This window comes from Meleagris gallopavo, chromosome 11, assembly GCF_000146605.3.
Source record: "Meleagris gallopavo isolate NT-WF06-2002-E0010 breed Aviagen turkey brand Nicholas breeding stock chromosome 11, Turkey_5.1, whole genome shotgun sequence".
NCBI classification, from domain to species: Eukaryota; Metazoa; Chordata; class Aves; order Galliformes; family Phasianidae; genus Meleagris; species Meleagris gallopavo.
This window is the reverse complement of record NC_015021.2, coordinates 4,924,550-4,951,063: the sequence shown is the minus strand read 5'-3', so window position 1 is coordinate 4,951,063 and position 26,514 is coordinate 4,924,550. Positions and strand designations below refer to the sequence as shown.

General features: G+C 37.7%; 1 protein-coding gene across 1 annotated transcript; it reads right to left on the bottom strand.

Moving 5' to 3' along the window:
* Window positions 1-23,116, bottom strand: RHBDD1 (rhomboid domain containing 1). The gene is given in 7 exon segments (XM_031555109.1): window positions 1-452; window positions 9,936-10,055; window positions 13,145-13,204; window positions 13,915-14,003; window positions 20,955-21,087; window positions 22,685-23,002; window positions 23,005-23,116. Coding segments are annotated over 7 exon segments (951 nt in total). The 3' UTR covers window positions 1-333.
* Between the last annotated feature and the right edge of the window lie 3,398 nt (window positions 23,117-26,514).

Sequence of the window (26,514 nt, the reverse complement as noted above, 5' to 3'; positions counted from 1 at the left end):
TTTTTTTTTTTCCTGTGATGGATGAAGAAAACCTGTTGTCCGAGAATACCAGCAGTCGAAGAGCCAGGCTACACAGAACTTCGGAGAAAAAAAGTTTGGTAAAAAACAGTTCTCTTTCATCTTTAAGATGCATCAAAATGGAATGACAAAGATCACATTTTGATTCCCAACTCATTTTTATCCAATTTTTGAGCTTAAGCTCACAAAATCTTCTGCAGTTTTGCAAATAGTAGTAAAAAAAAAAAGAAAATGAAGAAATCCAAATAAATAAATTTGCAAATACGTTGTTAATTCTGAATATCGCTTTACAGTTTGCATCAACGCCTACCACTGTCATTGTCTCCAAAACCTGCGAAGCCTCTGCCTTCGCATTTCCTCTTCTGAATGCTGCTCAGGGGGGAACCAAAAACCGTAGGGTCGCTGCTCATTAGTGTATGTTGCTCCACCAAAACCTAAAAGACAATGAAAAAACAATTGTTATTTTGTTCTGTAATTTGAAAAAAAATGCACATATACCCTGCAATCCAACACAAAGGAAACAAGGCATTGAATGTTTCCAATTCCAATGGTTTCAGGACTACCCATTTCCAACAAGCGCTCTTAAAACTCTGAAATGGAAAATAACATTCCCACACTCAGAAGTCTAGCATGTATTAACTTGAGAATACGCATTTTTCACAATCTCCACTTCATACAGTAAACTCCAGATTGTTAAAATATTTAGACATCCTCACTAGCTACTTCTGGCAAAACAAGCTTCTGTATTTGCTTATATAATAGCAGTCCAACATGCTGACCCATACCAGATGCACAAACAGCCCCATATTCAGTTGGCAGCAAGCAGTTTTGGAACTAAACTAAACTTGGCACGTCAGCTAGAGAGAATTGCAAGTTAAAGTGAATGGAAATATCTCACCAAGACTGAAGGAAGGTCCTCTGCCCTGGCACTGCAAGAGAAAACAACGCATGCAATAGAAAACAAAGCAAAGCAACTGCTCCAAATCCACATTAAGTTACAGAGCAAAGAGAAGATTAAAAGGTTGTGGTTGCACACACAACCTCAACCAATGGGCCTTGGGAAACAAAAACAAGAAACCATTCTCTGAGCTGATGCAGAGCATTCAGGATAAACAAGTGAGCCTTAAAGATAATGCAACAGTCTTTGTGATACCTGGTATTTCTTAAACCTCCGCCTCAGGATCTCATATCAGTACAAGCAAACACTGAAAACCAAAGGCAAATATGCTATCATGCTCATTTTCAAAATAGATTTTTAATTGCAGTTTGGAGTGAGCAGGTGAGACCTGTTTACACTGGGTATTAACAGAAAGTCCAATTTACGAAGGGGTTCTTCTAATTTCTGATTCATTTAGAAGAGCATTTCAATTTGTAGAGCACTCCCCTAATGCAGCATTTTGTGAAAATACCAGAACGTGGTCAGAATTTCTTTTGTGCTTGCCAAGTAGGGAAGCTGTGGGAAAATGCATCCAGAGATAGCTAATAGCTGCCCAAACACTGGTATGCAGCAACAACAGCATCAACATTTAGAAAACAAGATGCATTGTGTGGAAGCATTTTTTAAATTCATGAATACACTAAAATACACATTTTCTGTATTTTATCTTCAGTTCGTCCCTCTGTTTTAACTACCAGAGACAAACCCAAAAATAAATTTAAGCTGTTTCTTTGTGTCTGGAAAGGGTACTTCATTGTTTGACAAATGCTACATGAACTCCCTGGAACTTACCATCACTTACCCCATGTAGATGCATTATTCTCCATAGCAAAACAGCATGCCATGCTGGGAAATTCATCAAATTTAAGTGAGGAACTAATGTTACCTCTTTTTGAATGCATTTCAATGGCTTATCTTAATACTGTGACAATCATGAATATACATGCATGGCAGCAAGTGCAGATGGGCATTAGAAAATAATGATCAGAGTACTACATAAACCTGGTGTGCATTGGAAACCCTACAGCTTAGCTCAGGTCCCATCACTGGTCAGTTTTGTTTTTCACTTTAACTCCAAGAGTAATCCCATTGTCTACAACAAATCAGTTAACTTGACGTGCAGCACGAGCAGAATGGGTTTTGGTAATTAAAAAGATTCAGCTGAATATTTTCATTCACTACATTTATTTCCCCTCATTTTACTTTCTTATACATTGAATGTGTGTTTGGAAACAAGAACACACCAGTTGTTTAACTGTATCCTATGAGCACAAACCGAGAGACGTGAGCTTGAAACGTTCCATCACCCAATGAACATTCTTCCTGAAGTGAAAAAGCCCAATAACTCCAAATTGGAAAGCACGAAGCAAAGTGGTCAGCAGACACCAGACCCTTCCACAATAGCACAAAGAGGAAAAAAGGCCCAAGAACACCCAACAAATCTTTTAACACCAACATTTGTGAATGCCTCATATTGTGAAACATACTGGAATACCATTTGGTCAGTGAGTAAACCATTAAACACTGAATTTGTTACAAAGTTCTCAGTAGTGATGTTTATATCAGTGCATGAAAGTTCCATAAGATCAATCATTGCAATTCTTGGTGCTTTTTTTAATTGCTACGTTACATCTGGGGTAAATAAACAGAAAATAATCAGTAAGTTAAGACTGATCAGTCTTAAGATATGAATTTTGACATATGAAGAGTAATACAGTCATGACTGTAAATCCCACAAATTGCTGCACCATACAGCATCAAAACAGTACTGTAATGCTGATTTTTTTTTTTATCATCATTAAAATATTTCAATTTTAAAAAAAATATTTTCTATCATGCCACTGTCCATGAAGTACCAAGCAGTCTCATGAAGTCATGGATTCTTCTATGTATCACCTGTGGTCAGGTTTTACTTCAGAAACCAGATACCATCTGCAAAGTAAGACAAGTTCTGGCAGAGTGCCCCAGTATCTGCTCAACTCATTAAATATAAGGAGCTCCAGTAACCACTAGAAACAGAACAAGATTTTATAACAAGGATGCAAAATGCTCCTTTATCTGCTGACACCAAAATAAGACGAGCAATGTATTCCGAAACCTTCATGAGAAGGTATTTCTGTACATCAAACAACACACTGATGAGTGAAGTTGTTTCAATGAGTCTTAAAATAGGAACATAAATATATAACTGCATATACCTAAATTACCCCATTACCCAAAATAGTTCTGCCGCCTTTTTTAATTACAACAGAAATATTAATGAAGTAACAGCCTTACTTAACCAAAATATTTATAGGCCACGTTGTTCAGAAATGGTAATTAGGCCACAACCGCACAAGAGAACGTCATCTTTTTGACACATCAGCAAAAAACTTCAAGACTAATGGGCTTTAAGACTGCATCTACAGTATTTCAAAAACAGCAGTAACAGCAGAGAGACAAAACAAAGGATACAGCACAGAAATTAGAGCACAGCACTAAACCCCCAATACCATATTTAAAATTAATTTTACTGTGAAGGAAAACTGTCTTCTGTGCATAAGGAGAATATTCTTACTGTGACAGTTTTTTTGTTGCTGAAGCTTACAGTTACAGGACCAACAATACAATAGAATGACTGTAATCGCAACTAATCTAAATCTGTATTGCTTTCAGAGATAGGGTGTGGGTGGTCCTGTGTGGAGCTGGGGTTGGACTTGAGGATCCTTGTGGGTCTCTTCTGAATCAGGATAGACAGTACTTTACTGGACAAGGAATGGCCCATATCGCAGTTTCTAGTTATTCAGAAGGACATTTATCTGTTGAATGATACGTGAATGTGAGCCTCCAACCACACACACTGCAAACACAAAGCAATCAGACCACTCCACAAAGGAGCACACAGGTTTCCCACAAACTCTAAAGACGTTGATCAAGATGTGCAGCAGCTGCCTCTGGCAGCAAAGCCAAACCCAGCTGGCAGTGCCAGGAGGCCATTTGGTTAGTGTTCAGCTACACGTTGCTCTCTAAACAAGATCAGATCTAAGGACAATTTGAAACATGACATCCTGTCAGTGTCATAATAAAAAGCCATAAAGTGTCTGAAGTTTTCATTTTTCCTCCTCTGCATTAAATGTGGTATAAGGAAGAAAAATAAGAATCATCATGCAGAGTTTTCATTCTGCCTTTTGTACCCACCACGGAAATACTGCCTCAAACACTCAGTTCCTCCTGCTCTCAGGGGTAATGGCCTCAGTTTCAGGCTAAGCAATAGGATTTTCAAGAGCTTCTAAAAGCATCAGGAAGATTGAATATCAAAGACAAAGTTGTTTTGTATGCTGCTGCACGTTGACAACAGCAGGGAATGTTTGTGCAATTACTGTATGTGTATAATTATAGATACTTGTTTTTTTTTACATGCAAGGTACAGACTCTCAATAGAAAAAAACATGGAAGAGATGCAAACTAGTGTTAGGACTGTAAGGATATGGCCAGGATTTTGGCCAACAAGACAAAAGGAGATTTATACTTTCCACAAAATTACTAGAAAATACTTATTTATGTAGTCAGACATCAGGAAAAGATTGAGAGCATTTTTGAGATAGTCCCAATAAACAAAGTGCAAGTTACACTCATCTGTAGAATTAATCCAATGATAAAATAACAAGAATTCATAAAATACTAAATTAATGGGTAATTCCAAGATTAGGATTATCCACAGATCTTAGTCTGGAGAAGCTTTTAGTGGTAAACTAGGTTCGTTCATGTTCTCAAGAAGTTTAACATACTTAAAATCATGTTTGGGAAAAAAACAAACTGTTTTTCTTCTAGTGCATTTCTGCATGCCTAACAGACACACAACAAAGAAACTCTAAACAATATCCTTTTCCCAGAGCCAAGACCAAGAATCCCAGACAGATGGATGGAAACACCAATGACAACTGAAGCCACGCTGCAGCAACTCCCTCTTTCTCCAGAGTGGAAGAAAGCACTTTTATGTAGCCCCACACAGCTTCTTCTAATTACATCCACAGCTGTTCAGCAGAAGGGCCTGTTCTCCAGCAAGGTGACCCTGCCAAACCCACTGTGGAAGGAACATTTCTTCCTCTAAAAAGCTAATAAAGGAAAAAAAGTCCAGAGACCACTGAAGTCAATAAAAAAGCTCACATTTGGATCACTGAGTCTTGGATCAAAACACCAAGAACAGACCATCTCCATATGTAGATCCAGCTTTTATAACAGAAGTAGCATGAATGCAAGGAAAACATTCCTAGCCACAAAGGTTTAACTATTTCTTTATTCAAGTGTTTTCTTGCTGTTTTCCTTGTCAGTTGAAATTTGTGAAACTTGTGAAAGGATCCAAAAGCAAGCTGCATTGCTGCTACCTTCAAAAACGTTCTCATATACTTCAGAAGCCAGAGAAAAAAGCAGTATTCTGTATACTTTTTAACATGAAGCTCTATATCGATACTTTGTGTCAGCAGTAATACATATATTTTAAGTGCAAAGATAACAGTTACTGAGACTTCTATATGATGAAGTCTTCTGTAGCAATAACCAGAACCTGGGAACTGCCCTGTCACTGTCAACTTGTTGCCTAAAGACCAAAGGAAATCAGCCACACAAGACAGCATTCCCAGAAATACCAGCTACAGTACCAAGGTTTGATGGAAGGAACAAAGGATGAGCTGCACCACGAGTGTCGTCATCCCCAGATGTCAAATAACTGCAATTAGTAACCTTAACACAGCACTGCATCCAGGCAAATTAGAGAGAAGTGAGCAAAACCCGTTTCCTGGAAGCCTGCCCCAGCAGAGCACTAGTGGTCAGGAACACAGACCACAGATGCAGTTTCAGGAAGCTGCTGAGATGTGTGTTAGCAGCAGTGTTACTCAGGAGAACTTTCCACCCAGAACACATGGCTGGGCATCTAAGACCAACCAGCACCTAAAGAAAAAAAAGCTGGACTTAAAGAATCGAGTCACCAATCTTAGCATGGGTATTTTGAAATGCATTTCAGACTGGTATCATGCACTGCACATTTGAGCATATAATTTATTTTAAGATATTTCTACAGAAAGCCATCCGTCAAACAATGACTAGCATTCCTACAGTAGCAAATGGGGAAGATAACTCTGAAGAAAGATGGAATTATACATTTCTGTTTCATAATTCTTGCAATCTTCAAAGGATTTAGCACATTTCATAGGGTACTATTAAAACACCCCATCTCGATGCAAGGAAACAGAAATAGGAACTCTAAAATGAAATTCAGAGAACTGGCAAGCCTACATACTTCATAACCACATGGCAGATGTACCTAAGGTTAGCCTATGCTAGGCCACAAACTCTTAATTTAAATCAGAATAAAAGAAAAGCACATCTAGAAGTTTGCTTTGCAACATAAGAGGACTATCTACATACACATATTTCACTTTAACCACAGAATGCAAAGACCATCACCTACACGTTTAAAAACTTAAGAGGAAAATTCCTTTGTGCAGAGACACGAGTTTGCAAGGGATTCTTAACATTCTTGAGACTGAAAACCACAAACTTGGAAGTTCAGCTCACAAAAACAACCCAGCGCCCACCACCACAAAAATGCAAACCCACATCCCACACCAATCAAGATATTCTTCCAAGCAGAATATGAAGGAAAGAACAGAAAAGAGATAGGGCATACTGGGGTTACATTGAAGACAGCTGCTAATATGAGGATTAAACCAGAACGGAAAGCCATGTATTCCAGCTCCACAGTAAAACCATACAGCTCAGTTATAGAGCAAGCAGAAATGCAGTACCTTTATGCTGTCTTAGATAACTCATGCATGGTGGGATTATATAAAACATTACTGGGACTGAACTTGTTGCACACCTCGATACAAATTAGTTTGCAGTTGTGGACAATAAGTGATAGCAGGACATTCTGGACCATGCCACAGATGGCTTTACTAGGCTGGCAGGATACTAACACAGCAGTTTGATAGAACACATCTACATTCCAAATCTAATGATACATTTTGTGGCCTAAAAACCCTCCTAAGTGCATTTGTCCAACTAAGAAAAAATCACCACTGTCCTTTGTTCAGCCAAGCTACAGAGCAACTATGATAGCTTAAGTGTCACAGCTGGAAAAGATGATGAATCAGAGAAGAGTGCCCTGAAGTTTGGTTCTGGTACCTGTGTTTACATCCATTTACGTGTCTGCTTCACATTATTTCATGTAGTTTTTAGTCACATTAAGTATTTGTTTCATCATCCATATAATTGCAGGCTACAGCGAACATCACGCAAGCATCTTCTGTTGAAAAGACAGTACTCACTGAAGCTCATTACTTTTCATACTGACAAGAAAGAATATTCTACTTGCTCACTAGCACTAAAAAAGTTCATCTCACTCTTTGTGCCACTCTAGTGCAGGTATGATCAATTACATACTCTGTATTACTTTATTTTGGAAATGTGACCTGTGTCTGTAGGTAAGATAGACATTAAGTAACTTGTTTTATGAAATATTTTTAAAGTTGAGCTCTCAAATCTTTTCCAAACTGAAACGGCAAGTAGGGAAAAGCGATGCAAAGCTAAAACACTGCTCAAAACCACTGAAAACATCTGTAGGAACGTCACTGCAAACACCACACAATATGATACCTTTTCCCACTTATCCGTGGTCCAAAAGCTCTAACCAACACTGAAAACAAACATGACCACAGACATTAGAAGTGCTGCTCTCTCAAAACTGTAGTTAAGCCTGTGACTTGGCACACCAGCTTTCCAGCAGTGAGACATACTTGGCTAGAGATGCTATTTTAATTCTCAGGTTTCATAGAGCACCCTCCAAATGAGAATACATTTCCTCTTATCTTTGTCCAAATGCTGCATGGAACTCCAAAACACAAACAGAAAGAACACACACCTACAGTAACATAAATAATTTAAAGGCTACAGAAGAAAGGTGCAGGTGTTCCACACTGATGTATGAAAGACTGAGGTGCAAACTGTCCAATAATTTAACAAATTTGTCCTTGTTATTACAAACTGATTTCATTCTACGGCAGTGAAAATATCATCACTTTCTTATATTGTAATATCAGCTCCTATGTGCAAATCCCTTCCACAGTGAGCTCAGAATTTGACATCTTTGGATACTTGAGACTCCAATAAAAACTTACAGCTTTTCCTTCTACAGTGTGATTTAAGGCTTCAAAATGAGAACCAATTGTTTTAAGGCTGCATCCAAACCACCCTTCACCCCAAGTCACAACACAGCCATTACGTGCCTATGCTCCAACGACTCAGCAGCCACAGGCACTCAGCTGTCACAGACCAAAGGACCCATAAGAGCAGGACTCTGTACGCTGACTGCTTGGAAAAATAAGCAAAAAAAAAAAAGATCTGGTGTATTTCTTTGATAGTTTAAAAAACCAGATGACCACAAACACGTCTCATATTCTTGCAGCATAACACATTGCATAACGCTGATCTTCAGATTTTCTAAAAGATTTTTCTCAATCAGTTAAAAGATGTTGTAAAACATCATCTAAAACATCAGGAAAAAGCGTCCCTTCCAATAAAGCTTATTCTAGGCGTATTCCTTCCCAAAAACTTACATTTATGTAGGACAAAATACTGATATTATTTGGTGTTTTATTTTTAACATTCCTAAGACAACATAATGATATCAAACCCATCAAATTGTGCTGACAGAACAGATGAACCAGATGCTATTTTATTATTTCCTTGAAAGCTAAACCCCTCACCAAGTACCAAGATTTTCAGTGCAGTGTGATTTTAAGGGAACTGCTCGGATTACTGTAATTTCTAACCATATCGCAGTGACAATTTTGCTGCAGAAATCAGAGTGGGTTTTCCTGCTCTGGTTTCACAGTACTTAAGGGCAGTTAGGAGCAAATTCCACGAGAGAACAAAGGTGAGCACACAAAAGCAAAGACAACTAGGAAAAAAAAAAAAACAACTTTTACTACTACTTTTCCTCAAAGACTGAACTTCTGCCTCCAAGCTGACTTCCCACAACTGATGCAAAGCAAAAAGCTGTCTTTACTTAAGAAAAAGAAGTTAATCAAATTTTCAAGCTGAAAAAACCTTTTCAGATCACAATGTTGCCTTGTCTGCTGCCTTGTTGAAAACGTTGCAGATAACAGTGATGTTCTTCATAACAAATAGGATCACAGCAGTTGTGAGTTAGTGATGGTGATTTGAAGCTATTCATTTTCCTACTTTGCCTGTAATTTCTAACAGCCATAAAGAAGTTTTCTTTTTTTATGAGCACAACTGATGTAAATTTTACACACAATGCTCCAATAATGTACTGTTAGCCTACTAGGCATATTTCCTTCACATCTGTTTTCAGAAGCTGAGAAGTATATCCCAAGATGTTTTTTCTTTCCTTCTTGACTTCATTTGAATTATAAAAAAATAAAATATATCTCAATATATTTTATATTAATTCAACTGATAAACTGCAATTAAAACAAACAGCATTTTTATTCTTAAATTACTTCTCCCCCCTATCTTTCAGCTAGCTCTCGTATAAACTTTCTTCAGGGTGAAAGACAAGAACATCAAGAAATTGCCACACTACTCCTCCAATACATATATAAAACAAAATCAGCAGGAAGTTTAAACATCAGCAACATCAATGTTCCTCTGTTACACTGCTTCATATTACAACTGACAATGAGAGGTGGTTTGTTTGTCTTTGGCACAGCAACTTTGTTTACTTAAGGTTTGTCATAAAAACATTTCTTTTCCTATAGTAGCAGTAATTAACAGTAATCAATTACTAACACATGCAGTTATGGGAGAATGACACTGCATCCTCATGTTGTGTTCTCTGAAAATTCTACCTGGAAACATTTGGTCATTTCTGAAGGGATGTCCAAATCCTGAACATAAATAATGAACAGCACAGCCTTCCCATTCCTCCCACCTCAACACGAACCACAATCTGAAAGACGACATGTAATGAAATTCTTACTTCTTTCATTCAGACTGTTTAGCACTGCCCTTTCGAGCTGTTCTTCTTCAGTGAGCCCGCCTGTATAGTCATGATAGTTCCTTGGTGTTCTGTATTGATCATCTGGATATCTGTAATACTCTGTAAAGTGAAAACAAAGAAAATAATCAGCTGCTACACAGTGGGAGAGGGTGAAAGCAGATGTTATCTTTACATTGTCTTTCTTCCACAAATCAGTTTAATTTAGAAAAGAAAAAAATATGATTAGGAGCCAGGAGAACTGGAGTGAGAAAACCAGTAACGATGAAGATACAGCAAGGATCTCCAGCTTTGCAGCATTGTTACAGATGTCGTAGCACTACCACTATTTCATGTTTCAAATCAATGGAAATACAGTTTTCATCAGCTCCCCCTCAGCATGTAACTGCCAGTACCAGGCTTTCAATCACCCGACAGCAACATGACAACCACATGGGCTTCAGGCTTTTCCACGTGTGCCTCACCTCACCGCATAAACAATGTGTCATTCTAAGCACAAGCCACGTTTGAACCTAGAACACATGTCTAAAGAATTCCGCATTTCTTTTGTGGGAATTTGTACAATAGTGTGCTATGCCTGCTCTAAAAAAAAGCCAACACAGCCTGCAGATCTCATCTGCAACCACTGCATTGTCCTGTACCAAACATTTCCGTGAACAAAGTCAGTCAAAAACAAGTGTGGAAAACCACCATCCATCCAAACATGTGCGATTTAAAAAAGAAGAAAACAACCTGGCTGGAGAATGGAATGAGACTTGATTTAGCAGAATCCAATCCTGCCTGAACAAAGAAAACCCAACCCGAGAAAAACTAGTGAGCAAAGTCCCAATTTGTTTTCCAAATGTTGTATTTTCAGAATATAAAACTTTGGATAATTTCACTTCTCTTCCAGACAACCAGACATTAGATTTGGAAGAACCAAAGTACAGAAACACAGCCAGTTCTACCCACGTGATTAGAGAAGGTACGTGAGATTTTCAAAATGAAAGAAATAATGGAAATATTTCTGCATGAAACAAGTACAGCATGCCACCTCTTTTTATCTTCGGATACTCAGCATCAGTAATTGTCACGTATTACCTGCTAGTTACAGATTCCATGTGGAATTTCTATAAGGAAGACTAACAAGCACAGACTACAAACTGAGATGTAATTGATTTCATACACCTGTGTGCACATGGTTTTATATGAGCATACACACAATATAGGTGGACACAAAAATGCAATCCTGTCCTTTTGAGAACAGACAACATCTGACATTGGGGTGAATTTTCATAAAAGCACAGCAAAGATTTGGTGCCGTCCTCCTGCAATCTGAACTTCTGCCATTTCTCAATTATCCGCTATTCCTCTGCTTAGAAAATGATGATCATGTATTTTTAAATCTCTATAAATTAGTCATTTTTAACAAGCTTGAAAAGCCTTTCAGTCACATTGGCTATATTTGAGAGACAATTCTGCAGAAAAACATAAAACCAACAAAATACCACTTAGCTGACACAGACACACATTTTGGATGCAATCTTTATGCATTCCTCTTACTCCCCTCTACATTATGTTAATCTGAATGAATGTCTTCTCAGCTACAAATTTATTTTCTGGAGGCTTCAAAACTGCTTGCATGAAGACCATAAAAATCCTGGTTTTATCTGATAAAAGAAGGATGCTGTCTTTTAAGTTGACCATAAAATACAGTAAATGTGATACTGTACACTGTCCTCGAGTTGTAAGTGCTGACAAAGCTGTAATCTTCTGTTTTACGATGAGAAACAATTCAGTAACATTGACATGTTCAAGGTGTTCCTATTAATCCCAATAAGTATCCTAATATTTTATTCATGAACTGTCTTTGGAGTAAACCTAATTCAGTCCCCAATTACTGTGTTAAAATTACAGCTGAAATATTTTTTTTTCCTTCTAAAGCTGTTTCTTTGTACTATTTCATAAATCCATTCTGATTATCTATTTTTTATTTTAATTAATATTTAAAGTCAGGCAGCAAAAACTCAGCAATACCAAAAAATAAAAATTAAGGTACGGTTGTACTGTATGTATATGGTGAACCTGCAACACTACAGAGAGTTTTCCTAATTCACAGATGGTCAAATGCATTACTATATCCTACAACAAGCAAATTGTGAATTCTTCCTTGGAGACTCATGCAAGTAGGATAAAAGATAATTATGAAGAATATACATAAGGAAAAAATGTATACATATCAAAAATATGTATACATTACAATTCAGTTTACAGGAAAGAATTTACTAGAAAAAAAATTGTTATGTCTAAAGCCGAGTTTGGAAGACAGGATAATTCATGTTAACCTCACTCCTTTAGCTCCCTTCCATGAACACCAACTCAAAGCAGCACCACTTTGGTCACTCTGGGGACTGCTCAAGCCATACAACAAGAACCAGACTTCCTTTTTGCCAGTGCCCTACAACTTCTTTTCAGGTGCTATGCAGCCCCCTGTATCATTCTACACTACATGAAATACTGTTGCTGGTTAGGAAGAGCTGGAAAAGAAGTACAAGACAGTTCAGGATCTGTTCCACAGAAGTTGTCTTTAACACCCACCCCCACCCTGAGCATTTGGTGTCTGCACAATGGCTGCAACAGATTAGAGAACTTAAATATCAAGTGCAAGTTCTTATCTTCATCAGCAAATTAAATTGCCTTTTCCAATATAAACCATTTGATTTTCCACACATGCTGCAATACTGGTGTACTGAAGGAAGGTTTGGTCATTATTAACACAGAACACAGAGTAATGCAGATGAACAGAAACTGTACCTAGGTGAACATTTGTAGCTGGCCTGAGAATGCCAGCTGGAAGCAGGTAGCTCACGCACCATACACCTCCTCTGTCAACATCTTATTTTATTGAACAATTCATTTTACTTTATTTTTATTGGTCTTTAGGTCAAACATTATATCTTTAATTTGAGAACTGGATTAATAAAAATCCTGGGTAAATACACTTCTAAGTTACAGCCACCCTTGTTGTTATTTGTAAGGAAAATACACTGGGATATTTGGTTAGGAATTATAAACCAAATAATTTTGAAATACTCAAGGGCAAAATTTTCCATTTGGTCAGCTCTTCCGTATGTTTTCTATTACTAGCAAAAATTACACTCATATTTGTAAAACCTAAATAAGTTTTTAGGTAAGTGGATGAGAACATTTACCTGAATAACCTGAGTAGTAGTTCCTTGGCCTACCAGAGTCTGTGAATGAAGAAAAGCCACCTAGAAAGAAGAATAACACATATACAATTAGAACAAAGTCTTAAGTTACCCTACCTATTAGGTAACAGACAGGTACTGTGACAACCAAGGCTAGCACATGGTCACAACAGCTCTCAGACTTCTAAGTAAAACCCTGAAGTTTAAAGGCATGCTCACATAACAGTTAGCACAGCTGTATTTAAAAACAGATGTTAGTATACAAACATTGAAAGTTAGCACCTCTTAAAACTGTTTCTACAGTACAAAAACCTGTGTCAATTCAGCATCACAAAGCTCAAGGAATCTTGTAACATTTTCTCAAGCATCCCTCAACTTCTTCTAAATTCGAAAATTTCCACATGAACCAATACAAGCAATAGAAACCCAACACAGAAATATACTGTTCTGGCATATTTCTATTGCTTCACACTCCATTTAGAATGACATTCTGGTTGACATCTTACATGGAACATTTTACCTCAAATGCATGGCTTTAAAAGAATGGTAAAAACGTACTCCTTGCAGTAAAAACATTACACCTGAAAGACACCTTTAGTATGGATAAGAATGAGTAAAACAAGAAGGTGAGCTTTTCTTCTGCTCTCCTTCACTATTTTTAGTTCCCTAAAAATCTGTTGGACCTGCACAAACACCTGCAATTGTATGCAAGATGCACTAACTTTTCAGAGCACCAATGTCTCATGCAGATTTTACAAACCAAAGCAGGCTACCTGCACAGGCTTTCATGATCTTTTTCAGAGGACCCATTGTGTACATCAATCCAACAAGAATCCCTGCCAGATGGCCAGCAAAAGAAGTCCTATGGGAAAAAAAAATAAAATCTCATGAGTGATAGGAAGGCAGACTTCTTGGGTAGGAAACCTGAAGTGCAAATACCATAATCCAGAAAGTCCTTATGTGACCAAGCATAGAAAAATGACAAGTACACAGGGTAATGCAAATGCTTATTAATTTCTGCTCTGACTTAGTCAATCTATTTTCTAATATTAGTGTTAATTATTCTATTAAACCCACAGTTTACAGAATTCCAACTTACAGAACTCCTTACCAATATTAATTTCCTCATTTCATGATTTCTAAGAAAACATTGTACACGATCAAGTTGAACTGAGCAATGTATCAATCTGAACTGAAGTGCAGTGTTTTCTTTCTTTCCTCATAAATATCCTAACACCATTGTGCATACACTTACAGACAAGTGTGCAGCATATCTTGAAGAACCTGTAAGCCAACAGGAGAGATCACTTCAATTGCTTGTGTAAAGGACAGAATACCAATTCCCTACAAGCATTTAAAGAGAAGTCTTCCTAAGACAGAAAACTCATTTTAATCTGTAGAACTTAGATCCACAGAATTACACTGAAATGTCCTACTAGGAGCTACCAAAACTTACTACAGTTTCAAATGAAAGGATAAGTAGAACACTTTATCACTGTGCTATCAATTCAGTCCTACTATGAAATGGAAGTCCCATCCCTGGAGACATCCAAGGCCAGGTCACACCAGGCTCAGAGCACCTGATGGAGCTGTAGGTGTCACCATTCATTGCAGGGGGTGCACTAAATGGCCTTTAAGGGTCCCTCCCAACTCATATTATTCTACAAACCCTAAAAGCAGACCTGTTCCAACATGTTTGTACCACAGTGCATTCAAAATTAAAAGAACAGTAAGTAAAAAACTGAAATCCATATTATTTTCTAAACATACCTATTTACTTTAAAAATATGTTCATTGCCCGTTTGTACATAGAATGAAGACTTCAGTCTTTTCAACACAGCAGCATTATATTTGGGGTAAGTCCAGAGATTTGCTCCAAGTATCTCCACGAATATTGTGTTTTGATAAATTCACAAACCAATTCTCAGCACTCAACTCAGGAGTTCAGTGAAAGAGTTTAAATAGGCTCTACTGTGAATTTGCAGAAGCTGATACACCAAATAATTAAGATTCCCTATGCTCGAGTAGGAAGGAACATCAAAGGCAGCAAATGGTCACAAAGAAATACCACAAATTAACCAAGTTTCTCCATTGTCAAGGAGGCAAAAGGCCTCCCCAGAAAGACAAACAACAGATGGCATGCTATAGGAACACAGCGCTGCCTCACAGCATTTCTCAAAGAAGGTTTAAAACCCTGAGCAGTATGAACTACACTAAGCAGATACACAACTGGATAGAAAACCCAGCTTACTGCTTATCAGTGATTTGTTACCAAACTAAGGAGGTGAACTGAATGGATTTCCACATTTTCTGTACCAAATATTACTTGCAAATAACAACAAGCTGAGAGAGGATGCAAGAGCTACAAGAGATGGTATTATAATTTAAAGCAACCCTGACACAATGACAGAAAAGACAGGATAGGAAACCGTAAAGACAAGGATGGAGTTCTGAATGTACCACAGAAATCAGCACCTGTACAAACTGGAAGGGACAGCCTAGTAGGTGAGCTTCAGGACCGAGCCCGGCACACGCAGTGAGTCAGATGGTAAAACACAAATCAATGGGCCACTACAGGAGAGACAAGTATTCTACTGGAAATATATGGAAGCACCGTCTGAAAGTAAAACAAAGTCACCTTTCACTCAGATGGAAATTCAGTTTCTGCAGACTGAGCAAAAAGAACAACAACAGGAAACAAAATGCTAACAGGAAACAAACACAGCAGCCATAGACACAGAAACAAAGGAAGAAAAACTGCTTACCCTCGGAAGGCCGCAGGCAGGCAGGGATCTCCAACAAGATGCCCCCACCTCCACTGCCAACCCTTAAATGAGGTCTGGGAAGGGGTGGATTCTGCCTCCTCCCCTTCCAATCACTCTGGTACACTGCATGCACCTGAGCTCCCCTGGGTTGGCCCTGCCTGCCCACCAGGTGCTCAATCACTGGTTCAAGCTGTGACTCAGTATTTCCGCTACAAGTAGATTGCTTTTTTATAAATTTGCATAATATATTTCTTCTTTCTACAAGTTTTATCTGCTGACATGGGAGTTAATGACAAAACTGTAACTGTTTTCACAAGGCAGAACTGTATGCACGTAGAATTAAATGCCATTTTGGCTGAAAGGCACAAATACAATTTATTAAAAGCACGAAAGTTGTAGGAAGGTCTTCTCCAAACACACTCCTTTCACTTGTATTACAAATTCCACTGTTCTCATATCAAATTCAGAAAATTGAGGATACTCCTATTTTGTACTTTTTGAATAAGGAATGTAATTTTGGATATATTATCAGCCATAAAACAACCTCTGCTGTCATATGATTCCAAAAGAGTATTTTTACATTGTTCCCAAGAATATGGGAATATTGTTGACTTCAGTGTCTATTCTTATAAGTTGACTTATTATACTGTTAGACAAAAACATTCTCCTGATTGCAGGAACAAGATAAACCATTGCCTTTTCTCCTGCTTGTTCAGAAAAACTGACAGATTTATTTTGTGTTACAACTTCACTTTGTATAAATACAAACTGAAATTTGAATGGAAATAGAAATGAGGCTCTTGGCTTTTTAAAACACGTTTTTTTTTCCCTCTAAATGTCAACAAGCTTTATCAATATTAACTAATGTTCTCTTTGATACAAAGAAATTCAAATGAAGCCTCATTTAATTTTTGTTAGAAAATGTGGATCTCCCCAGAGATATTATTTAAACCATTCACTTCATACTAATGATGATTATGCAATATGTCTAAATGCCATTTCCTGAAGAAATTTGCCATCAAGTTGATGTGCACTTAAGAAAAATCTTCCAAACAGAATTAATTATACTTCTTCATTTGGCTGCGTAGTTTCCATGAAAAGCAGTGTCGTTAAAATGAAAACCATATGACAACATTTACTCTTCAGCTATCCAGCTCTGACACAATGCTTACAAGCCTCTCATAATATTATCTTTTAACATGAATACTGTCCCAGTATTCTTATGCAGAATCCAAGTAATCTCCTCACTGCTGGCACATTTATCCTGCCTAGTTTCCACTCTGTGGCATCACTCACCTGACAGAGCACACGAAAGAAGAACAAGGAAGCCTGTATCACTTCACTTCTGTAATTTCCTCCTAACAGCAAACCTGAAAGACTGGTTGGAATTATCATTCATGCACAGAACAAAACCACTTATTTAGCAAAGGTATGTCCTTAGCTCAGCCACTGCTGAGTCTTCTGTGACAAGAACTTATTTTCATGCATGTGCTACTCTGATGCTACACTAAGAGGTATACATTCACTCAACAAAGAAATAAGTAATGGGACATACTACAAAAATCCAGACCAACTTTATTTTGAAAAAAATAATGGATATTTTCAGATAATTGGATGAACCTTATTATTTATAGTAACAGTAACAATTTATTTCAAAATTAATTCAAGCACGTAGTCACATGCACATGAATATAGCCTCTGCTTCAAAATTTAATCTTGCTGTAGTGATTTAACCCAGCAGATGGCTCAGCACCTTACAGGTGTTCACTCACTCCTCCCCTTCCCAGGGGGATGGGGAAGAGAAGCAGGGAAAAAACAAAGTAGAACTCATGAGCTGAGATAAAACTATTTACTATGGCAGAGAAAAGGAAAAAGAAAGTAGCTATGACTATATATGTACAGCTGAAAGCATACAACATGCACAAGTAATTGCTCACCATCCCCCGGCTGATGCCCAGCTAAACCGCTGAGCAGCTGAAGAGAGTGAGAGATGAACTCTCATCTCCTTCAAAACTCCTTCAGCCTGATGTCATACGGTATGGAATATATCTTTGGCCAGCTCAAGTCAGCTGTCCTAATTTCATTCCCTCCCAGCTCCTTGGGCCCTTCACTGCAAGTGGCCTTGGCTTAGCAGGCAACTATAAACACGACTGTGTTAGCAGCACATTTTTCTCCTAGAACCAAAAACAAAGTATCATACCAGACACCGAAGTAAAGGATTCTATCCCAGACGAAACTAAGACACTTGCTTAGAAAGAAAGGCACTCAGTCAACCTACCAGAGCTAATGAAACTACCTGAATGCAAATTAGATTAACTCATGGAATAAGTAGAAGTCAACTTCTTTTACACACTCATGTATGTACAGGACAATAGCACTTCATCTTTGACTGGAAACTGAAAATTTGTTACTAACTGTGTAATACAGAGAAAAGTAAAAGATGATTAACAAAACAAGATGTTAGAGCATGGTTTTCACCATGTAATGTCATCCCTGTCAAATTTCTTGTGCTTTTTGGGTGCGTGTGCGGTTCTGTTTGTTTCTCTTCCATGCCCTCTTGTTCCTGAGGAACATTCTCATCAGTAACAACAGTAAGCCCAGTCGATAACCAGCAATGACTCAGTGATATCCTTAAGCTTTAAACACATCCACAATTAAAAAAGCAGACTAGATAAGAGAATAGGCGCATAAGAAAAGATCTCTTGTGGTGAAAAATAATAGAACAAAGCAAAATATTTGTAGTCATGCTAAAGGCTGCACCAGAGTTAAAACAGAGGTGAAAGTGGAAGAAAAAAATTAAAATTTCAAACAAAATTTGTCAAAATATATTCCAATATTTTCAAACACACAAAGGTTTTGTTTGTTTCCTTTTAATGGAGAGCTCAGCAATTGTATTACATTGACCTCTTCTGACTGTGATTTGCTTTGAAGCTGTGTTCCTGCAGATCCTTGACCCCATGAGAAAGGAAGCAACTAATACTGATAGTTGATCCATTGTATGCTACAATTTTGTTTTCAAATTCAGCTATGAACGTGTACTACAGAGATCTGCATCTCTGTCACAGAATGTAGATTCACTCCTGTGCAGCTGTTCTCCAGCTGGGCTAGTTCTCAGTTTGCAAGGTCATCTCTTTTTTTTTTTTTTAATATGTATTAACAACTCTAACAAGCACCTTAACTTGACAAAAACAAGTCTATTAAATTGGCTCAGTCCAACATTTATTTAGAAACAGCTACAAACAAATGTAGAACAGAACTAAAAGTTAGAACTAATTTAGTAAATTTTTAACTAAGAAATTTGTATTTTCTGAACTACAATAGCTGTCATTCACAGATATGGAAAGAAAAATTAGTTTTCAACAGGCTCTGTATTACTTCTCAATACTTCATTGGTTATGGATGACCCTGTGATATATCATTCCACTAAAGGTTGCACAAACATACCTTGTGTTTGACAGGACAGAACCCTGCACCACTTACTGACCTCTTATTATTCAGAACAAAATGTCACACCCTGACCTACAGAAGAACACCATTTAATCAGGCACCTCAAAAATTGTAACATGCCTTGAGCATGCAGAAGAGGATGTAGCAGTACTGCCCTGAGAGCCAATTACTGTGGTTCATTTCAAGGCAGTTGCCAGTTACTAATTAAACATATTATGTTCTGAGACATTAATTTCTGTAGCCTGCTCCTTGCTTTCTGTGGCCTCTGTTAATATTTAAGTGCTGTGAAATTGTCTTAGGTATCAGAATTGAATGTAATTAGGAGTTGCTTAGACAAGGCAGCAGACTAAGTTCTATGCAAATTATGAAGACATTTTTAACATTATTTCTATATCTTGTATTTACTTTCTACCTCCAGAATACGTCTGCAGTAACACAACTGGGAAAAAATAAAAAACCCAACTGCATCCAACCACTAACCTCATGAATTCTTCTTCCACCAATTAGGCACGTGATATGCTCACGGTTTCGCTTCAGATAATTTCCACTGTTTTTTCCACTATTCTTTATTTGTAAGAAATGTTATTTAATGTATCAAGTAAAAACTATCTAATGCTAAAACATTTTGTTTATCAGAAGAATGAAATGAATACACCAAAACTTCTGAGTTTTAATACCATGCAACTGATCTCTTAGCTGACAATTCAAATTGCATTTGGAAAAACATGCTCCACTGTTCTTTTGTCTTTTAACTTGGGGTTCCTTGTTTCAGTCAGTCAGACAATAAATGATAAAGCAGCATAAACACTGCTTAAAATAAGTAATATTTGAATTTTCATTCTGGTCTAGGAAACGTTCTACCTGCCACATCATAGCATCTAATGATTAGTATGTCAGTCTTGTTCCTCTCTTTAATCTTTCTGAAAAGCAGCAAATTGTTTATGAATTGCAATTTGGCAGTTAGTAAATTTTGTGGGTTTCTTTCACATACATTTTCCAGTATCATTGACACTTATAAAATATTATGTAAGAGAACAGATGATTTGCAACTACAACTCCAGAAATTAACTGCAGATGAAGGAAAAATTGCAGTGGTATAGCTGAGCACAAAGGAAAACTAAGGGAGGCAACCAGCAAGACTGCAGGACAGTGAACTATGAATTTTACCCAGATAACCCTAGATTTAAAAAAAGAAAAAGAAAAAAAAAAAGAAGAAAAAGACAAATAAAATACTGGATGACAGTTTAATGGTAAACTAGAGCAGTGACTAGAAGAAACTGACAGAAGGTACCAGGAGAAAAATAAAAAGCAAAGCAGCAGAATGCTCTCCCAGGCTCAGCTACTCCGCCTAAAATGAATATCCCTTCCCAGTGCCCACCAACTTCCCATCTTCATTCCAAACCTTTGCCATACTTTTGAGACACAATATTCCACTTCTTCATTTTGAAAGTGGTGTTAAGGAAAAAAGCCTCAGCACCGAACTGTAGCCCCAACACACAGTTTGGGCACTACCTCATGCTCCTTGCACCTCACTGATATTTTAAACTACTTCAGGTAACCCAAATCTCATCTACCAACTTTGAAGTACTACATGCACTTACCCTGGAGAAATGAAATGAATTGCCACCAGCTCCACCCAACAAGCATACTTGCTGGATATCTGCAATCCAAGGACACTGCTAACTCTTCCTGGGTTGTAATGGTTGTTAAGAACTTTCAAAGCAAACAAGACTCCTGCAAACAAGAATAAATAACATCAAGAGAGAAGCACTTGTGTCCAGATAGTAAAGAAATTAATTATTATTATGACTTAACTGCTGAAATGACAGCTATTAAAACTGGAATATCACATCATGCAGTTTCACAACACCAGAAAGCAATATTGTTGCATGTCAGAACAGCGGTTGTTTTTGGTTTTGTTGTTTTTCAGGGATACTTTTCAGTCACCTAAGGATTGAAATTACGTATTTGTGTAATGTAGCCAATTCAAAGCTCCTTTTTAAATACAACTATTTATTGTAGCTGTTCAAGTAAACAAAATACAACAATTTTAAAATGTGAGCTCTAGTTGTAATAATGGACAAACTTAAACTCAAAACGTTCAGTGAGCTGAGAAAAGCCACGACTGAAAACAAGACAGATGCATGTGTGAAGCTCAGCAATACGCTCAAAAATTCTGAATTAATGGAAAAATCGTCTTACATATACTCCAGAATCACTTGTTTCTGAAAAAAAAAAAAAAGAGAGAGAGAAACTGTCTTTAATCACAATAATTTATTTCTAATTGATTGCAACTGTTTTATCATGCAAATAAAAACCAATAGGAGAGAATGAATTTGCATTATATATCAGAACATCCAAGAAAGGCTATGAAATTCTCAGGAGAAAATGCAATCACTGGAAAAAAAAAGGGAAAAGTGACATACTTAAGTATGGAAAAGACAGTCAAGTTGGACATGAATAAAGATATACTAAATTAAAAAACACGACAAAGGTTTCCCCCTCTTCTAACACCATGGAGAACACAAGACAGCAAAACTCCTTTCTCTATCCAGTGAGGTAAGCATTCTTATTTTAGGATAATACAGACAAATGTTCCTTCGAACACCTCATGCTTACATTTATTGCTGCAGACAGACCTTATTCAGAAACCATACATTTACTTGAGAGCAGAAATATTTGATAGCAGCACGTAATTGAGGAGTTTTCCCTATCCAATCCTCCCTTGGCTCACCAGACTATTCTATGTACAGCTTCAATTTTTATCACTATTTTTGAGGTCTAACTGCCTTTTGGAAGGGCCTCGGCCTGCTGTACTGTCAGGTTCCTGCTATGGGAAAAAGGGCCTGGTCCAGTTCACCCAGTTGCAAAATAAGGAAATAAATCCAGGCATCCTAAAACTCTTACGAGATGAAAAATGAATCGGTCATAAATATGCATACAATCTGGCTCTTAAAGAAACAGTTATTGCCAGGAAAATACTCATTTCTTCTTTAACATCTGCTCCACATATATGACACTTGCTCTGACTGAAATTACATATGCTGAAGGTCATGTTGAGAATGCTGAAGGTTTAGGAAGATCAACAACAGACAGTAAGCCTGTCAGAGCTACTTTAACCTACTGCCTGAATAGAGCACGTGCACATAGGCTGCTGCTCACAAGAACTCAACACACAAGGAGCACATGCTTTAAATTTCAGAAATGATTACTTCAGTGACATAATGTACACAGATGCATCTGGATGTCCACCTGTCCATTTACTTCATTCAACAAACATTATATATTATCCATAGTTATTTATTTTTGCATTTAAATTGGACCAACTTACCCGAGAAGCCTACAGCACAACTCATTTCATACGAAGGATCGTTCAGAATCTTCACAAGCATGAGTTCCAGCAGCACATAGACAATTCCAGTCAGCACTGAAAATACTGCAATTATGTACGCAAACCACACGCTCCCAACTCTCCTTTCCAACATTATTCCCTTCCAAAGCATGGAAATCATGTTATAATATAAATGCCAGTCATCAACATGGTGGACAGGCGAAAGCAGTAAACGCTGCCAGTTCTGTCTGTAGAAAGCTTCCCTCACACTGATACACGCCTCATGCAGCGGCCTCACGGGATTCAGGAAGAAAAAACATTCAGTACGAGCACTGCGAGGGTAACAGAAGGAATGTTCTGAAGTCCAACTTGAGAAATCTGGTAAAGCAGCAAAAGCAGTCCAGCATTGACTCTTCCCTGCCTTCGTTGCATTATTGCTTCTTACTCAGAGAAATATGAAGTTCACTCTACTTCTACTCTTGCTCAAATCCAACACCATACACGTTTTGGAAACACTGAAAGAAAAAAAACAACTGCATTTAATACATGTACTACCATGTTTTTAGACTCGATGTTCTTTTAAAACAATAGCAATAAAAAAAACCCAAACAGCAAAATTCTTCAAGCTGAGCAATTGAAATGAGAAGACGCTTTTAATCTGATCTAAGAAAAAAAAAAAAAAGTCTTCTATAGATAATCCAGATGAGCATCATGAGAAGCAGGAGTCTGCAACCTCCCCCCCATGGCCCTGGACAGACTATTTCTTATATAAAATTCCTGAGTGTTCTAGACATCTTCTCACTAATATCCTGATTCACTCACAGTCATTAAACTTTCAGGCAGAAAACCTTTGAAAAACAACAAAAGAAACCTGGATAGAGATTTGGTTCTCAGGCCTCTCATCTTTGCTACATGTATTGCTTTCAGGATTTTATCCCCAACTTCTCCTCATACTCAGTGTAAGTCGAGAATGAAAATTCCAAGTTACTGTTTCAACAAGGAAGATACACAACTAAGGGCTTCTACACTGAAGTTTTGAAAATGGCTCTTGCTTTTATAGATTAAAATTAAAATTCTAGTTTCAAAGCTTGCAGTGGGGAAAATACTATAGGAGGAAAGCATATGTTAGAACAATAAAAAAAAAGCAACAGAAAACTGCATCAAAATATTCATCTCTTCTCTGTTCTATTTGCAACAGATAAAACGTAGGACCAAAAAAAAAAAAAAAGAGAAAGTAGTAGATCTAGCTAGAAACAGGGTTACAATGGCAATGTGAGAAAGCACCCCAAAGTAACTTCTGCAGGTCCATAGAGGCAGGAGGCACCTGCACAGAGAGAATGCAGCACAAAGTGACACAGAGATGGCAGAGTGGACACCTTCATCATCAGGACAACAGCTCAAGATGCAAAGTTTAACATTCCACATGATGCCTATCAGGATTCTAGATCCTGCAGTTCTACAGACAGCTGCTCTCTGCAAGCAGTTTTCATTAGGTATTCAGAGAGTATCATTAATAAATTGATGGGACTGCACCAAAGTAAGCAAACACATGGAAAAGTCAGGGAAATCACCCGTGAACTGGGTGATTCTGCACAGAGCAAAAGGAACTACAAAACCTGCAGAGGGCTGAGCAGAAGAAAAGCCCACCTACAGCCCAGCTTCTCCTTAATCATCAGCAAAAGCAGCAGATACCACTATGGCAGTTCACACTTGACAATAAGTGGCATTAAACAATTGATCAAATCAAATTTACAATGCTGTAATCTCTGGATTTCTTGTTAAATTGCATTTACGCTCAGCACAGCACTTGAGGAAGAACCTGCTTGCATTCTCAAAGCAACTCCAATAGAACAGAACACAAAAAAACTCTTCTGCTACAACAAATTCACTACATTTTTCCCATGGTCTAAGCTTGGTCTGAGGCAGAGTGCAGCAGCAGCAGCAGAAACACACTCTGTTCCAGGCCCCTGAATACAGAACTCAGCTGTGCTGGGACCTTTAAGAAACAGATTCTAATCCTCCTAATTTAACTACACAGCTGAGCTAAGACCTCTTACAACACAAAATGGTTGTTGTAAATGACAATCAAGTGTCAGCCTTCGTCTGTTTTTTTGTTTGTTTGTTTGTTTTAAATGTCAAAATTATATTTCAAAGAAGTAACTGAAACTTTTGAATATCTAAGTAATGTCATCTTTCAAAACATATCAGGTCACAATGTTGGTATCACCATTTCCAAATATTCTTACATTCATGTGCCCAAACCTCTGACTTTTCCTTTTTGCCACTGAAACAGCTACATTTTTCCCCACCACAAAACAGCTGACAAAAACTATTAGAATTTAAAAGCCAACCCAATTTAAACACGGGCTACGTGGAAACCCCAACTTCTTGCCATACCACATTGTTCAGATTGCCAAATAGTACATAGTCTCACTTTTTAAAGCTTTAGCTCTCTTCTGACAGTCTTTGTTTTCCAGTTTTCATACTTTTAACACATATGCACCAAGGAAAAACAACCTGCAGACAGCATGTATCTGCACCATAACCACGTGAGAGTGGGAAGCTTCACACCACAACTGCAGTAATGCTAGGTACTGCAAATCCTTCCTATTATTGGGAGCAACCAGGAATGGGTGCCAAAAACTCATCACACATTTGTTTATAAAGGACAAATATAAAAAGAAAGAAAACAAATTAGTTATTTAATTGGTTAATGTAATTCACTTAAAATATAGATAGCTTTCAGCTGTTTGAACATTCTTTCTCAGCCTCTACTCTGCTCACTAGAAGCCCAACAAGACTTAAAACAATGAAGCATTTATACTTTTTTTATTTTTTATTTTTTTTTTAAATATGCCACCCACTTCTAAATGTACAAATTTCCAGCAGGGACCTGAAGAGGACATTTGTGTTGCTCCTCGGCTGCCACGTGTCTGCATTTTTGTCACCTACTCAAGAAAAAAGGTCTGAACTAAACGCTCTCGGAATCTATTGGTTCAGTACTAATCAAGTGCAAAGCACATAAGCTTTCATTTTTACTGTGACAAACACCCTGGCTGGTTGACAGTCATAAAATATTATGAGTTCAGATTGCTGAAAAGTCATGCCAATAAGTAAATATTTTAGTAAATTGTAGTTCAAATGAAATATTACTGTCTTTTCCTACTACAGCTGTAGTTTGAAGCTGAAGATTCTCCTTAAACCCTCATTCCCCTCTAAACTTCTAAAAGTTCACTCTAAAATTGAGATTCATGTTGATGTGAAACAAACCCCAGCCCATCACCCTGCTCCTCAACGACCGCACTGCGAGGTAAGCCCAGATGTTACAAACAGACAAGAGACATGCATCTCATTTCCACTGAGGGTAAGCACAGCTGTCAACTACCTGCATGGCATATCCCACCAGGAAGGTCTGTCAGCAACCTTCTCTCTAGCAGTATTTAGTTCTCCTCATGCCTTCCAAAAACCATTTGTACTGGGGGAACCTTAGCACTACACAATGCTCTGCTGACAGAAGAAACCCCAGGGTTAGTGATTCACTTTGGATTGGGAATGTGATTTTGAAGTGAAACTCTCCATCACTCCCACTGATGTCACCGGAGTGGCCAAAATTGTTTTCTTCTCTTTTCAGATGAAACTAAAGCAGAAGGAGAAGCACTCCAGAAGAAAACCTGAGCATTTGGCCCACAGATCCAGACTGAAGCTAGGTCAAATTAAAAACAGAAAACCAAAGCCACACCACAAGAAACACATAAAGGATGAAAAGGGCAAACATCAGATCCTGAGCATAAACTATTTCAGACTGCAGATAAAGCCCAACAGTCCCACAC